The following is a 16,516-nucleotide window of genomic DNA, read 5'->3' as shown; positions in this document are numbered from 1 at the left end:
TGTGTCAGATGGCAACAATAATAAACATGTTTAGAATTTTACCTCCGAAAGCAAAAACATGCCATTTCTGAATCATGGTGCACAATAAAATGTAGGAACAGAAGGGTATCTTTAGGTATAGCATTCATTAAGGTTTGACCAGGCTTGAACCTAGAATTCCTGAACTTTTGGACATTTAAATGTCATATTTTAAAAGAATTCACACAAACCTAGCATGAGCTCCGTGAAAAATTGAAGATGATTGAACTGTACTTAGACAACATGTGCGGATTAGTAATCTATTGATTTAAAATACAGTGGTCAGGCAATGCTTGTGGATCTAATCTAATCAGATTTTAACTCCATAGTTTGTTCAATAAATTGACTGAGCATAATATTTGAAGGTCCATCTCTCAGATCAGTTCTATTACAGTTTTATTGCGATAACATTAAAAGAGATCAATGATAAATTGGTTTTAAAAGCCATGGGTGGAATTGATCCTTGGTCTAAATCTAGATCATTGTCTGCAATAGAAACCAGTACAAACAGATCAAATCTAAAAGCATTGAATATGTTTATTATAGTGGTTTAGAGTAAACACAGATGACACACATTGTTCCTGAAACTCAGAAAATGTATCGAAAGATTATGATTACAACCTATTTTATGTCCAGAAACCGGTTTAGATTCTTTCCTGTTTAAGTGACAACATTTGCAAATATATTTAAGAAAACATTAAAGCTGGATGTCAGAAATTCTGTCTTTAAGCATTGTGTGTGATGGTTTTTATTTGATCTGAAGCAACACTAACACTAAATAGGTACGTGCACCGGTTATCATTCAACTAACATTATTAGCAAACTTAACTTGGAGGGAATTGAGAAAAATTGACTCATGTACCAAGGGTTTTAATTTTCAAAAATCCACAGGTTCGGTAATTCACAGAGTTTGCAAATGTTAAACCCCTTTTACAAATGTACTAAGCCAATTAACAATTAAGAATTTGGAAGGGGAATGTTAATAGTGTCCCTTCTAAATACGTAATACATCCTTAAGGTATGTGTTAAGCTTTGAAACCATACGTGAGCTGAAAAACAGTAACAGGAGGTAGTAACCAAAGGGGACATTTGTGAATCTGAAAGTAAAATGGGGTGCATTAAACATGCCTTTATTTAAAAGCCATCACAGACACAGTAGTGTGCTGACTCCACAAACAACCACTTTTAACAAATGGATTATTAATACATGAACCTCAGTATTTCCAATATTGCTGAAATGTAGTCTCTAATATTTTTGTCATGTGGTGTAAATATTTGTTTCTATTACTTTATTTTTCATTTCAATATGGTCATGAAATGTACCTATTCTTTTTGTCAAACATATTGAAATATCTTTGTCACAATTGTTGGGGCATTCTAAAAAGTGTTTTCACTCTCTACCTTAAAGCTTGTTAAGAAAAATACTGACGCGCAGTCCTGGTTTCTCCTAGATCATTCAGCTTTCTCACTAAACCAAGTACAATATTGATTTGAGAGAGGTGGTGTTTGTTGTCATACGCACTGGGGTTAGTTTAGAAAACACACATATAGAACTTCCTTTATCTTTAGAAATAATACTTGCAAAAGTTTATGTCCAATAATTTCAGATAATTTACTGATAAAGATATCAGATAAAGATCCCCTAATTTCTTATACCTTGTGGTATCAAAAATCTGCTAGAATTAACAGACTTATCAACTTTCCGTTATTTTAACACATTTTCTCAGTGCAGAGAGTATTTTTCCTACATTGATCACAACATTTCAAGCAATGGTCTGTGCTTAAACGTACAATGAAGGGGTAAAAAATTATTTGTACCACAATCAAGAAATCCTTGTGTCTATGAGGATTACTGCTGCAAATGAAGACTTAGCTAGGATGAAATATCCCTCACCCACCATAGTTGGCATGCTTCCTCATTCGGAATCTCCTCCCACCATTATACCTAGTTACAGTAAAGGGTACAGCCCCCTCACTGAGAGGGAGGAGTTCAGGCAGGGTTTGTTATAGAGAATGGTATACAAAATACCACAAAAATGAGCTCAGGGTAGTGGGGGCAGCAGAGTGAAAGTTAATAAGAGGTCAACATGTTTCTGCCTATGAACCCTCCAAAGAGGCATTTGCGGCTTTCTTCAGGACCTAATCAAAAGTGTTGCTGCTCATTGTACTCAACTCTCTAATAAAAGAGAGAGGGACCCGAAACCAAAGGGATAGGGTTCCACAATTGACGCAAGTCAGAAAGAAATTCCCTTTGGGCGAATTTACAGTAGTACATAGGTACTCACAAACATACAAAAAACTACCCAACACCTCACATATCACAAGGAAGCAATGCAAACAGGTGAAAATTTCAATATATGTGAAAACACTCTGGAGATATTTAAAGTATTAAAACAATTTATTAAACATACATTACATCCATTAAAAACTGAAGATTGGGAAACACATACAGGACGGTACAATAATCAATAAAAACAACATTCCAATAAAAAGGAGTTTACAGGGAAAAAGGATTAGACTCAAACAAAAACCATTAATTTTGAATTTCTCCTTAATTTATAATCCCAGATTAGCTCCTTGGGCGTCGACGCGTTTCGGCGGTACAATCAATTGAATCTGCCTTCATCAGGACAGTGTATAAACAATGTTTCCCAAATATTTTCTCAAGCAGGAGATTGATCTGACAATGTATCATAAGGGGTAGTAAGCCTCCTTATCATTGAGTGGAGATATTCGTCCAGCGAATAATCTTCTATATCTGTTCAGGATACTATTTAAAATCAGTGACAAGAAGCGCTTAAACGTCTTTCATTGTCGTGAAAACATCCAGCAAAATAACTGGAGGAGAAAGTTAGAAAAGGCTGCGTCTAAAGCACGCGGTAATTCTGTGATAGGTTCCGACTTCCACTTCTTAATAAAGCATTTCAAGGAATCGGTGAAATTACAGGTTCAGAGTTCAAGGTTCCAGACCAACGATACTCGCTACACGAGGTAATTTCCTCTCTGTAGACCCTTGTGTGTTTAAATCCAAGACGTCCCGCGTGCTTGTTTTCTCGTGTTCCCGGCTAGCCAATCTTCAGTTTTTAATGGATGTAATGTATGTTTAATAAATTGTTTTAATACTTTAATTATCTCCAGAGTGTTTTCACATATATTGAAATTTTCACCTGTTTGCTCATTGTACTCAATCAATAACTAGTATTGGCATAGCCAATAGGTCTCGCCTTTGAGACCTTATAAGTGTTTAGCCATGCAGGTCCAGTAACAATGTGAAATAACTTCTCTTAAAAAAGAAGACTATAAACTAACTAAGTTAGACGTGACTTTATTACTGGTTAATCAAATGTTTCTAGAGTTTTAGTATATATAAAGAAATCCTTTTTTCTATGGCGTGTCATATAAAATTGATGCTCTAAATTTTGGTAAGAGTACACAATGTTAAAAAATTCAATACTGCTTTTATATCAATTTACTTTTGAAAGCTTGAAGTGAAAGAGAATTCTTAATGTCATTTGCTTATGAGTAGGTGCTAATTACTATTTCCGGATGACAATGTAGTTAACATTTTTTTGAAAAAGATGCGTTAGAAGTATGGGTAGGGAAAATAGCTATTTTGGCCGAAGGCTCCCCTTTCTATATGCATGCTAGTTTTAATTTGTACACAGAATCACAATTTTGGCCATGCCCAATTCAAAGGAAAGCATGCCCGCTGAGAATCTCTCCAACGTGATCCACACTTCATAAAGGGCTATGTAAGTGTCTGCAGCCTCTTCTATAGAACAAAAGCCAAAATGCCCAAGGGACGCAGAAAGAGGGTGCACTCTGATGCTTCATCATGTACGAAGCCTTTGGCGTTCGTCTGTACTAAGCTAGTGACAGAGTAAGTGGAGTGTTTATTGCCCTTTGTCACTCTACTTCTAAGCACCTACTACAGCTTGTACATTGGTTACTGTAATCTGTTCACCTACATTATGCTTAATATAAATAGTGCACAATTTCGGCATTTGTGTCTGCCTACATTGTGGACATGATACAAACAACAGTACCTGCTGTAGTGTAGTTCCTATATTCCCAATAGGCTCTGCGCATTGGAATAACATAAACAATAGTTTAGACGTAAGACAGAAGTCGACTAGGTCTCTATTGAATATGTTAGACTTAATTGTGAATGCCAGCTAGCTCAGAGGCCACTAGAAACTTTCTCGAATTCACAAGAAGGGATTAGTTTCTGACAACCGCATAAACATGACAACTTTGTTCCCCAAGAATAAGATATATCTCTAGAGTCGCGGAAATAATAGATTGCTATTTCCCTCAGTCAATTGTGCATGCTTCGTTTTACCAGGATTTGCAGAGAAATAGAGAGACAGGTGTTTTCAATAAAAAAGGTTATTTATTGAGCAGTCTTCTTTCTCATGCAAGAGAAGTGAATTGCTACAATGGCAATGCTTGTTATAAAGTAAAGTGCGTACAGTAAATAGAGTATTATGAAATAATACTGTAAAGCATGATATGGTTTCTAAGCCATAAGATACATAAAACGGATATAATACATATAATGATAAATAACGACTAAAAGTACTCAACTGGTGCTTCTAAAATACGCCTACCACGGTGTACCTAACCTAAGTCTAGTACGAGGGAAGAAGTAAGTGAGGTGTAGCTTAAGTTCAGTATTTTTGGCAAGAATCTATCCAAGATATCTCTAAGGGTCTAATGAGCTCCGTACCTTGGTTTTAGAATGAAGGAGGTCTTGTATCTCTCTCTCAGAACTCGATCTCCCAGTAACCCGCAAGGGTAGCAGGGAAACACTGGAGCTGGGTTTCTCGGCAGGAGAAAAGACAGTGACTTTTTCAGTGCGTCAGCTGAAGGGTCGGCTTCCTTCGGCACTCGCTACAGCAGGGCATCGGGCAAGTAGTTAGTCAATCTGCTTCAAACCACTGTGTGTTTGCTAGGGCAGATGTGGTTATATTTATACCTGGGAGGTGCCGAGTTTGACGTAAGATTGGACATAATAACGTCACTAAGAACTCACAGTTCTTTGAAAACTCCATGAGTTCTTGGACAAATCAATACTTAAGCAAGGGGAAGTCCTGGACTGCTGAAGTTTAGTTTCTCCAAGAATTCGTTGTGGATTCTAGGAACTTGTGGAAGTAGCCATGCCGTATTTGGACTGCATTGGCTATGTCTAAATATGGTTATGATTCTTATGCCTATATAAGGATATAATAAGTTATACCTATATAAGGGCATGAATCGGGAAAAATTACACTAGGGTCCTACATTTTTCTACAACACTACAAGGTGGATGTTACAATTCAACAAGAGTCTACAATACTTCAGCACAACTGACTTTGCATAAATTTTGCGTGGCATCAGTCTTGATGGCAGGCCAACTTTGTATACATTATTATTAGAGACTATACTTGCCACTTGGATACAACTTTACAAGAGAATTTTATAAATTTTCGTACAGTTGTATTTATATAATAAAACAACCTACCCACAATAATTGATCTATCTATTCATCTTTTTGGGTTCTGGAGTAGCATGCTACTCCCTGAAAAGCGCTTCAACACTTCATCAGGGGTAGCAAGCGCTATATAAATGCAAAACCTTCCCTCTTCTATCCCCCCAGTCTCTCTTTCAACCCAACTAACAGACCAACATGTCCAGCTCACAAATACATTTTATATTTCCCTACACTAATTCACCACTAATCATTTTGGGATCCTGGAGTAGCGTGCTACTCGCCGAAAAAGCGGTTCAAATTGACCCTAATGCACTCTGCTGCTCGCAGAACTCCGCGTTCAGCGGTTGAGTTTTTTTTTCACTTTGCCGAGTTCTTCATTGAGGAACACCGCCTAGGCCTAATCTTAGCATGAAAATCTAGATTTCAGTGATATGTTAAGAAACAAGTGTGAGTAGAAACCTTTTGGGTGGAGAAAATTTAAGACATTAATATTGTGAATTTTTTGTTAATTAGTTGATGTTTGCAAGTACTAACACTTCTCTGTGTCAAGTAAATACCTTGAGAGTTTTGTAACTTTCAGATACTCAAATTGTGGATTTTGTTGCAATTAAAACATTTTCAAGGCCTGAACTTTCTTTGGAGGTTGCATGCGGGCAGCCTAAGTTATCCTGCAAGAATTTCTTGATTAATCCTATTGCAACTACAATATGTGCTCTCTCATGTAAAGTCAGGTTGTTAGAAGCTTTTCTGCAACTCTCATGTGAATTGACAATGTATTTGTGATTAAACCTTATCTGACATTCAGAACACACATACAGCTTTTTTCTCCCGTGTGAGTCTGCTCATGACAAGTGAGACGTAATTTGTGACAAAAACTTTGCTTGCATTTCGAGCACTCATAAGATTTTTCCCCAGAGTGGGATCTCTCATGAAGCATAACTCTGTCTTTCAGATTCAAGCTTTTATGGCATAAGTATTTCTTCAGTGTGGAGTTTCTGGCATTCAGAGCACTCATAAGGTTTTCATCAGTATGGAGTAGATTATGGTTAGTGAGGCTGTGCCTATCAAAAAATAGGAATTTCTGGCATTCGCAAAATAGGTAATGTTTTTTTCCCTGTGTGCGTCTGCTCATGTAGGTGAGATTGCATTTAAAATGGATGCTTTTCTGGCACTTGGAGCACTGAAGTATTTTTGATGGTGTGTTTTCTTATGGTGCATGTAACCATCACTACCTCTGAATCTTTTCTGACAATTAGAACACTGATGTTTTTCCCCCAGTGTGGATTCTCAAATGTGCAGTGAGATCAGATTTACAGCTGAGACATTTTTGGCATTCAGAGCACTGATAAGGCTTTTCCCCAGTGTGGGTCCTTGTATGTGTAGTGAGTATTCTTTTTTCACTGAATCATTTCTGGCATTCAGAGCACTGATAAGGTTTTTTCCCCAGTGTGGAATCTCACATTTCAGTCAGGTCAGTATAGCTCTAAGCTGGCCCTGTACGGGGACGACTTGATTTTATATACGGGTGATCTAGGTACAGCTATTCCTCGGATCGAGGAACTGACAGCAGAGTTTGGGGCATTATCAGGATACAAGGTGAACAGATCCAAGACTGAGGTCATGTGTTGGAACGTAGATCAATGGTATGGCACTGAGAGTCGGGAGTTTAGATATCTGGGAATATATATTGTGGGGGAATTGGATCGAATTCCTAAGTTAAATCTGGACAGAACAACTAGGGAAATGGACCGTTGGTTTAGCAGATGGAAGAACCTCCCATTGTCAATATATGGGAAAGTGAATCTAGTGAAAATGGTCATTCTCCCCAAGCTCTCCTACCTGTTTTCCACAATACCGCTAACATTCCCTAAGAAAGACATAAATAAGATACAGTGCAAAATAGGTAGTTTTGTGTGGGGGGACAAAGGGGTGCGCCTGACCTGGAAGAAACTCAGAAGAAGGTTATTAAAAGGTGGGTTAGCTCTCCCCGATATTAGTCTATATGTAGTGGCATTCCAGTTTAAGAGCCTACGCATTCTACTTACTAAGCCAGACGACTCATCCTGGGGCAGATTGCTGGGAGAGATGGTGAGAGCAGAAGGGGAAGCGATACCTTTATGAATAAATGTAGATCTCCTAGATTCTTCAAGCGGGTTTGTTTGAAGATACTAAAAACCGCCCTAGAGACATGGTACAGGGTAAGGGTAAGCAGTAGGATTGGGTACTATTCAGACTCAGCTCCAATTTGGGATTCACCTGGTACCCCTGACTGCTTGAACGATGCCTTGGCAGTACCTATAAAAAGAGCTGGGATTACAAAATAGAAAGAGTTAATGGATGAGGAAGGGATATACCCATGGGAGAACTTGAGGGCAAAGGTAGGGACAGATTTATCAAGATTTAAATATCTTCAATTGGTGTCTTGGCATACAGCAGAACGTGAGGAGATAATAAGTAATGAGGAAATAGAAAGGTTAAGTCAATCCTTCACACCCATTATAAAAGAAATCTCGGTATGGTATCAACATCTACTAAAGGGTGAAGACACTGGGATAGCTTCGGCAGAGGGGGTTTGGAACAATTTATCCATGGCACCACAGGCAGAGGGCATGCCTGAACCCTCTTTGAAGACACTATACACACATTTAAAGCCTGCCTGTCTGAAAAAGAACCATTTTTTCGTGGTCAATAGGCTATACTACACTCCTTATAAAATCGGGAAATTCGCCCCCTCACCGCCACCAAAATGCCCGAGATGTCAAGAATTGCTGGCAGATGACATCCACATGTTTTTCGAATGTTTTTGAAACAATTCTGACATTCAGAGCATGGATAAGGTTTTTCCTCAGTGTGGAATCTCACATGCGCAGTTAGAAGTGATTTACGGTTTAAATGTTTTGGGCATTCAGAGCACTCCTAAGGTTTTTCCCCAGTGTGGGTTTTTATATGCAGTGTGAGATGTCTTTTTTCACTGAAACATTTCTGGCATTCAGAGCACTGATAAGGTTTTTCCCCAGTGTGGGTTCTTATATGGTGAGTGAGACTGATTTTTTCACTGAAACATTTGTGGCATTCAATGCACTGATAAGGTTTTTCCCCAGTGTGGATTCTTATGTGCCGTGTGAGACTACTTTTTTTACTGAAACATTTCTGGCATTCAGAGCACTGATAAGGCTTTTCCCCAGTGTGGGATCTTATATGCACCATGAGATTGCGTTTTTCAATGAAACATTTCTGGCATTCAGAGCACTGATAAGGATGTTCCACAGAATGGGTTATTGAATGTTGAGAAAGACTTTGTTGGTTACAAACCATTTTCTGGAATTCAGAGCACTGATAAGGGTTTTCCCCAGTGTGGATTCTTATGTGCCGTGTGAGACTACATTTTTTAATGAAACATTTCTGGCATTCAGAGCACTGATAAGGTTTTTCCCCAGTGTGGGTTCTTATATGCACCGTGAGATTGCGTTTTTCATTGAAGCATTTCTGGCATTCAGAGCACTGATAAGGTTGTTCCACAAAATGGGTCACTGCATGATTAGAAAGACTTTGTTTGTTACAAAACCTTTTCTGGCATTCAGAGCACTGATATGGTTTTTCCCCAGTGTGGATTCTTGTATGTTGAGTGAGTCTGATTTTTACACTGAAACATTTCTGGCATTCAGAGCACTGAAAAGGTTTCTCCCTAGTGTGGGTTCTTATATGATGAGTGAGACCGTTTTTGTCAATGAAACATTTCTGGCATTCCGGGCACTGATAAGGTTTCTCTCCAGTGTGGGTTCTTCTATGCCGAGTGAGCTCGTTTTGGGTAATGAAACATCTCTGGCAATCTGTGCACTGATGAGGTTTTTCCCCAGTGTGGATCCTTGTATGTACAATAAGTCCTATTTTTTTACTGAAATATTTCTGACATTCAGAGCACTGGTAAGGTTTTTCCCCAGTGTGGGTTAATACATGTAGAGAAAGACTTTGTTTTTTACAAAACCTTTTCTGGCATTCAGAGCACTGATAAGGTTTTTCCCCAGTGTGGGTCCTTGTATGTACAGTAAGGTCTCTTTTTTCAATGAAATATTTCTGGCATTCAGAGCACTGGTAAGGTTTTTCCACAGAGTGGGTTAATACATGTCGAGAAAGACTTTGTTTGTTATAAAACCTTTTCTGGCATTCAGAGCACTGGTAAGGTTTGTCCCCAGTGTGGATTCTCATATGTTCAGTGAGATAAGATTTACAGCTGAAACTTTTTTGGCATTCAGAGCACTGATAAGGGTTTTCCCCAGTGTGGATTCTTATATGTTCAGTGAGATAAGATTTACAGCTGAAACTTTTTTGGCATTCAGAGCACTGATAAAGGTTTTCCCCAGTGTGGATTCTTGTATGACGAGTGAGTCTACTTTTTAAACTGAAACATTTCTGGCATTCAGAGCACTGATAAGGTTTTTCCCCAGTGTGGGTTCTTATATGCACCGTTAGATTGTGTTTTTTATTGAAACATTTCTGGCATTCGGAGCACTGATAAGGTTGTTCCACAGAACGGGTCACTGCATGATTAGAAAGACTTTGTTTGTTACAAAACCTTTTCTGGCATTCAGAGCACTGGTAAGGTTTTTCCCCAGTGTGGATTCTCATATGCGCAGTGAGATAAGATTTACTGCTGAAACTTTTGTGGCATTCAGAGCACTGAGAGAGGATTTTCTCAGTGTGCATTCTCTCAAATTCAGTGAGATGAGATTTATGGCTGAATCTTTTTTGGCACAGGTAACTTTTTCCCCAACTTGGGTTATTTTGCTTTGATTGAGGCGGGTTTGAACACTGAAATTGTTCTCACAGCCCGTGTTTTTAAAAGGTGTATTCCTAGAGTTAATATCTCTATATTTAGTTTTCTCTTGCTTATATGCCACGGTAAGAGTGAACCCGATTTTAGAGTTGGGCTTGTTTAGATAATGTTCAGCATTTATCTCTAAAAGATATTGTGTGTAATCTTCTTAACACTTGAATTGAGCAAAATATGTCTGGATGCAGCCCTGCAACACCAGTCGAAATGTTTGTAGCAGATAATAGTCTTTTGGTTATAGCCTCTCCGGCAGCAACTTATTTTGTGACTGAAGTTTTTCTCAAATCTATTTGTATAGGTTCTTAGCAATGCAGTGATAAGGTGTTAGTCTGATATTTAATGATTAAACTGAGAAGTACCTTTTTGCACTGGCGCAATGGCAGTAACTGAGAACGTTAGAACATGCACAGTAATATTGTGGCTCATCAGTCGCAGAACAACAGTTCCTTTTACCCGTTCTGTGTTTGGTGTAAGGTTAAGGATTGTAGTTCTGAAGACAAGGATTTATTTACATTAGCTAGCGCAATGGTGCTCATTTAATCCATTTTTATATTTAACAGTTTTAAATATCACTCCTGCACAACAGATAAGGTTGAGGTGATTTACATAGAATTACAGAACAGTACACAATAAAAAGGAGACAATCTGAGATAGTCATGAACACAATAAAGTGGTGAATTTTTAAGGTTTTCGCCAGAGTTAGCAGAGTGGGTCGAGGTGTTATATCCCGAAGCAGATAGTCTCAAACTTGCGTAACAGGTTAAAAACGGTTGTTGAACAAAGGTGATTTTCCAATCTTTTGGTTGTTAGCGTTTCAGCTTCGGAGTCTTCTTTCAGTGTCTTTTCTTTGATGGTTTGCAGAATAAACCTTTTGTTATATCTTTCTTTTATGCAGTGTGTGCTTCCTCTGTAGAATTACATGATGCTTTAGATCATGCGACCCTCTGGGTGAGTAGTGCGCTAGGTACATTTTTTTGACTTGACTTGTTATTCTGTCATGCTGAGGCAATTTGTCTTTCTGATAATATTTCAGATGAGGATGTTGTGATTGGTCTTTCTGGCACTATTTTGGATGCTTTGTGCACAGATATGACTTTGCTCTGGGTTAATGAAATGCAACATTAGAGACTTCACTTACAGGTACAGTACTTCCCTCGCTACACCTAGATTTTGGAAATTGTTTCTACTTAGAATGCTGCATGTCATTCAGTTTTTCAAAATAATCCTTCTTATAGCACTAACATTCAGTTGGCTGGTGCTAAATCTTGCTTTCTTCGTCCGTAATTTCAATCACCTATAGGATTAAAATTAAATAGTTAATACATGTAAATATCCCCAAAAATAATTTACAAGCCATATCAAAGCAGAATTGCAGAATTTTGAAAGTGTTTAGCTGTTCTTCAGACAGAGAAGAGTGTAGAATGGTAGCCTGAGAGACCTTGGATCTAGGAGTGAGGATTTGTAGAATTTCCAACATTTTATTAAGCTCAGAAAGAATACATGTACCCTATGGACTTGTAACATAGAATCCCAAAAGCAGACTTTAAAGTCATATGGACTGGCACCAAAAAGATATTTAAAATAGAATACTATTAATTCATTTTTAATGTAGATTTTTAGAATCGGAATTTCCCCTCCACGGACAACAGGCGTTTCCCCCCTGCCCTGAGTTACCACCTACTTGTATCTGGTAACCTGACTTTTTAGCTCTGCCGCACGTAAACCTATTGTGTGTTGCGAGGACTATGCCTAGACCTATCCCTCAACTATGGTCCAGAGTATGAATCAAGGGCAATGAAATTAAGGAGTACTTTCATGTGTTCATTTTATTCCACCTGATTATCAGTCGTTAGGCTTTTCTGCACCTGGATTTACCAGGTGCAGAAAAACAGGACACAATTTTTTCCAGACAGAAAAATTAGACTGAAAAGACGCACAAGACTTTGGGTGCAGCAGAAGCAGCCAAGGCTTATGCTGTTTTTTTAATAACTGGGGGAAACACACAATTCTTCCCTCTGTTAGAAATATCTTTCCCCTTCCCTCCCCTGCTTCGCCCATCTCCCTCCCCAACCAACCACTTGCATACATCTACCACCTGCTTAAAACAAGTGGTAAATAAAAGCAAAAAAGCACTATGAAATAGTAAATGGCATGTGGTTAGACAGACAGAAGAATCTGTTCCTCGTGGCAACTCCCCAGTACATGGCGTCAAACCTGTAACTGCACGTTACTGGGATAAATCGACCACAAAACAATTACATAAGATTTTTCTGGCACCGCAGTACTGTGCAACTTTTAACAATGGACTATGAGAGATCTTGGACCGGTCCTGTGACCTGGAGGGTTACACCAAGTGTGCCCTCATTTAAGGCAGAGGACTGTCATGGGTTTAACAGCTAGAGCGGTGATGGCAATGCACCCTGTTGTAAGGATCAATAGCCTGATTAGAACTTTGCATCATGGTCAGTGGAGTGGCTTTCTACTGACACACCCATGTAATGCTCCATTTCTATGCCTATGCCCAGACTTTGCGATAACATCAAGTGCATGTTTAGGGTGTTGGTGCGCGTAGCATAAATGCAATGTGAGAGTGCGACAGAGTAAACCGCATCTCCTGCCTGCCAGTTGTGTATACAAGTGGGACCATCTATCCCTCATTTATACCAGAGTTCAAAGTCCTCTGTTACCAAGGAATAAAGTGCTCTACAAAGTACACAGGTGCCTGCTGTGGCACCAGGGATGGTGTCAGCCTGACAGTTTATATAAGTTGAAGGGACATCACCTGCAGGCTGAATTACTTAATGGAGAAGCTGTGTACTTGTCCTGAAGAGCCTAGAAGTCTGCCTAGAAGCCTGCCTGTCTGGTAAGAAAGGGAAGGGAGTTTCACTATCCAGCAGGAGGACAAGGCTGTCCTGGAAAAAGCAAGGTACGACACATCCTCGTTATCTGTAGGGCGAGCCGGAAATCCATCCAGCAGGACCAGCTAGTCTAAGGGATGCCAAGACTCTCCCACCAGTTCAAGGCAGAAAATAAAACACTACGACAACATGATTGTTGAGGCCCAGTAGGACGATTGTGTGCTGCCAACAGGCCCATTCAAGGTTGCATTTGCCAAATTCCTAATACAACAGAGTCTGAATCTACTGACTTCCTGGAGAGCCTGTGTTGGGCTTTTAGCTGCTGATTTTCTGACTACTCTGTGTCAGAGGTCCATGAGGGACTACAACTACTCCAGTGTCGAACGAGCTGCCTGAGCTTACGCCTGTGGTCCAGCCGGCCACAATGTGGGCTCAATTGCTGATGGTCAGGCCTCCAGAGGGGGCTGAACTTACAGACAGGCCAGGTGTGACTGCTACCTTGGGACTGCTGATCTTCAGGCAACTGCAAAGAAAAGAGAGTGGGTGCCCTACTGAATGCACCACTATATCCAAGACAAAAGCGCTCCACAAAAGCCTGCTGGTGGGTCACTGCTCTCTCGAGTCTTCGGGCATGACATTCAAATGTCGGGAAACAGGATAGAGACCCAGACAAGACTGACTCATCCTGCAAAAGGGTAAGACACTTACGACAGAGCATACACGCCTTGGGGTGACTGAAGTGACAGAACTGACCCTATACTATATTCATGATACTCCTAAATGCCCCTAGAGGGGAAGAGGGTATCAGAACTGGACGCACCTGTCTGCAGCACATGGTAGTCTGGCATGCCTGCACTATCTTTTCACCCGGACTGTCCATAAAGATGATTTTAGGGCCGCTACGCACATAGCAGGGGGAATCTCAGACCATTCGCTGGTGGAGGTGCAACTCGATGGTCCGGTTGGTATGAATTAGGCGACTAGAAACGGTTCTGAGATTTGCAGGTGGGTCACGCTCTGCAAGGTAACATCTGGGAAGGGGGGGGAGTTGCCTGATGCATCCCTACTGGAGGACCAGCTGCTAACTAATCCCCTGACCGAAAAAGCAATCTCAACCATCTATAGGAAGTTGATCTACAATTCTCTGGATCCCTTGGGGATGTTTCAGGCGGCCATTCACCAACTTTTGTGTTTTTCAAAAACAAGCTTCCAAAGCTGGAGTTTGTTTTTAAAAACCAATAACTAATCACCCTCTCACCCTTGGAACTTTCTCCCTGATTAATCTACTCCCAGGAAGTGGGATTCATTTAAAAACAAATTCTCATCACAGCTGCCAGATATTCCCTGGTGGTCCTGAGTAAGAGAAAAATACATCAGACTGCTTGATCTAAAAAGTAATGGTCGTCCGATGTATTTACAGGCAGACTATCCGTTTGTTGGACAGAGTACTCTACCACGCTTGTGAAGGAGTACCTTGCTCACCAAACTCTAAATCAAGACCTTTATCTTGTCGGTGCTATGCATGTATCTCTAGGTCTGCTTCATTATGTGCATCAGTCTTTTTATGATGTACCTGTTAATCCGGCGTGTGTGTTTAGTACAGGTTTAATGTTACGGTGTGTGTGGGGGTTTATTTGGACCCTGTGGTTTAATCTGCACGTGTTGCTTATGCGGTGTTATGTGGTGTTATCACACCCTTCAAGCATTTGCAATGCAATAGGTCTTGCATTAGGAAAGTTTGAGCTATTGGTATTGTAAATGACACATTTTTTTATTTATGTGTTGGTTTTGAAAATAGCTAAATTAATAGCTTTGTCATTTACAATGTCAATAGTTTTAACTTTCACAAATGTGACACCTATAGCATTTGTAAAGAAATATGTGTTGTATTTACGTGACTTAGATCATTGATATTACAAATAACAATGGCTTTAATTTTTTTAAATAATTAATACTTAAGTAAAAGTTATTGTAATTTATAACGGCAATTGCTTAAACTCTTGTAAATAACTTTTGTGAAGATTATGTTCAGTGTATTTTATTGTGACGAAAATCCAAGAACAGAAGTAAAATATTAACATCTTTTTGTGACATTTGTAATAAAGCTTGAAACATTGAGAGAACATATTTGAACTAGTTGTTGTTGAATTGTTGCACATATTGCTGCTGTGGTGGCGCTGAGTGATGTTTTGGTGGCGCTGAGTGATGCTGTGGCGTTCAGTGATGCTGTGGTAGCGCATAGTGAGGTTTTGGTGGCGCTGAGTGATGCTGTGGCATTCAGTGATGCTGTGGTAGCGCATAGTGATGTTTTGGTGGCGCTGAGTGATGCTGTGGCGTTCAGTGATGCTGTGGTAGCGCATAGTCATGTTGTAGTGCCCTTGAGTGATGCTGTGGTAGGGCGACAGACAGAGTGAGGGCGACAGTCAGACAGACAGAGTGAGGGTGACAGACAGACAGACAGAGTGAGTGAGGGCGACAGATAGACAGAGTGAGGGCGACAGACAGACAGGCAGAGTGAGGGCGACAGACAGACAGACAGAGTGAGGGTGACAGACAGAGTGAGGGCAACAGACAGACAAACAGACAGAGTGAGGGCGACAGACCGACAGAGTGAGGGCGACAGAAAGACAGACAGAGTGAGGGCGACAGACAGACAGACAGAGTGAGGGCGACAGACAGACAGAGTGAGGGCGACAGAAAGACAGACAGAGTGAGGGCGACAGACAGACAGACAGAGTGAGGGTGACAGACAGACAGACAGACAGAGTGAGGGTGACAGACGGCGACAGACAGAGTGAGGGTGACAGACAGACAGATGGCGACAGACAGAGTGAGGGCGACAGACAGACGGCGTCAGACAGAGTGAGGGCGACAGACAGACAGACGGCGACAGACAGATTGAGGGTGACAGACAGAGTGAGGGCGACAGACAGACAGACAGAATGAGGGCAACAGACAGACAGAGTGAGGGCGACAGACAGACAGACAGAGTGAGGGCAACAGACAGACAGACAGAGTGAGGGCGACAGACAGACAGACGGCGACAGACAGAGTGAGGGTGACAGACGGCGACAGACAGAGTGAGGGCGACAGACAGAGTGAGGGCGACAGACAGAGTGAGGGCGACACATAGAGTGAGGGCGACAGTCATGTCCAAGTCATTAGATATGGTCCAAACTCCAGCCAATCAGGTGACAGAACCCTCTGGAACCTTCTCCTCAGAGGCGCAGGCTCTCCAATTCTTTAGCACAAGTGTGGCATAAGAGCCAAGGAGAAGAGGGGAGCCTCTGAGGGGAGGTGGGTGAGTCACATGTGAATCTATGAAAGATATCACTA

General features: G+C 40.6%; 1 protein-coding gene and 1 long non-coding RNA gene across 3 annotated transcripts in view; both read right to left on the bottom strand.

Annotated features, from left to right (window-relative positions):
• Positions 1 to 8,048: 8,048 nt before the first annotated feature.
• On the bottom strand, positions 8,049 to 10,264 carry LOC147737346 (uncharacterized). 2 transcript variants are annotated; one of them, XM_086925460.1, is made up of 2 exons: positions 8,752 to 10,264; positions 8,049 to 8,667 (listed from the first exon to the last, which is right to left on the bottom strand). In XM_086925460.1, exons 1-2 carry the CDS (start codon positions 10,193 to 10,195, stop codon positions 8,408 to 8,410), a joined length of 1,704 nt encoding a protein of 567 aa, XP_086781586.1. In that variant the 5' UTR covers positions 10,196 to 10,264; the 3' UTR covers positions 8,049 to 8,407. The 2 variants fall into 2 exon arrangements, with proteins under 2 accessions (XP_086781586.1, XP_086781545.1); XM_086925419.1 differs by having other exon boundaries at positions 8,049 to 10,264.
• A 430-nt stretch (positions 10,265 to 10,694) lies between these two features.
• LOC147737345 (uncharacterized) overlaps positions 10,695 to 16,516 on the bottom strand; it is a 59,865-nt gene continuing 54,043 nt past the window's right edge. The window contains exon 3 of the long non-coding RNA XR_015296585.1: positions 10,695 to 11,616. This is a non-coding gene — a long non-coding RNA (uncharacterized LOC147737345). The remainder of the gene's footprint in view (positions 11,617 to 16,516) is intronic.

The sequence above is a fragment of the Lissotriton vulgaris genome, chromosome 1_1, assembly GCF_964263255.1.
Source record: "Lissotriton vulgaris chromosome 1_1, aLisVul1.2, whole genome shotgun sequence".
In the NCBI taxonomy this organism is placed as follows: domain Eukaryota; kingdom Metazoa; phylum Chordata; class Amphibia; order Caudata; family Salamandridae; genus Lissotriton; species Lissotriton vulgaris.
This window is presented reverse-complemented; position numbering and strand designations above follow the sequence as displayed.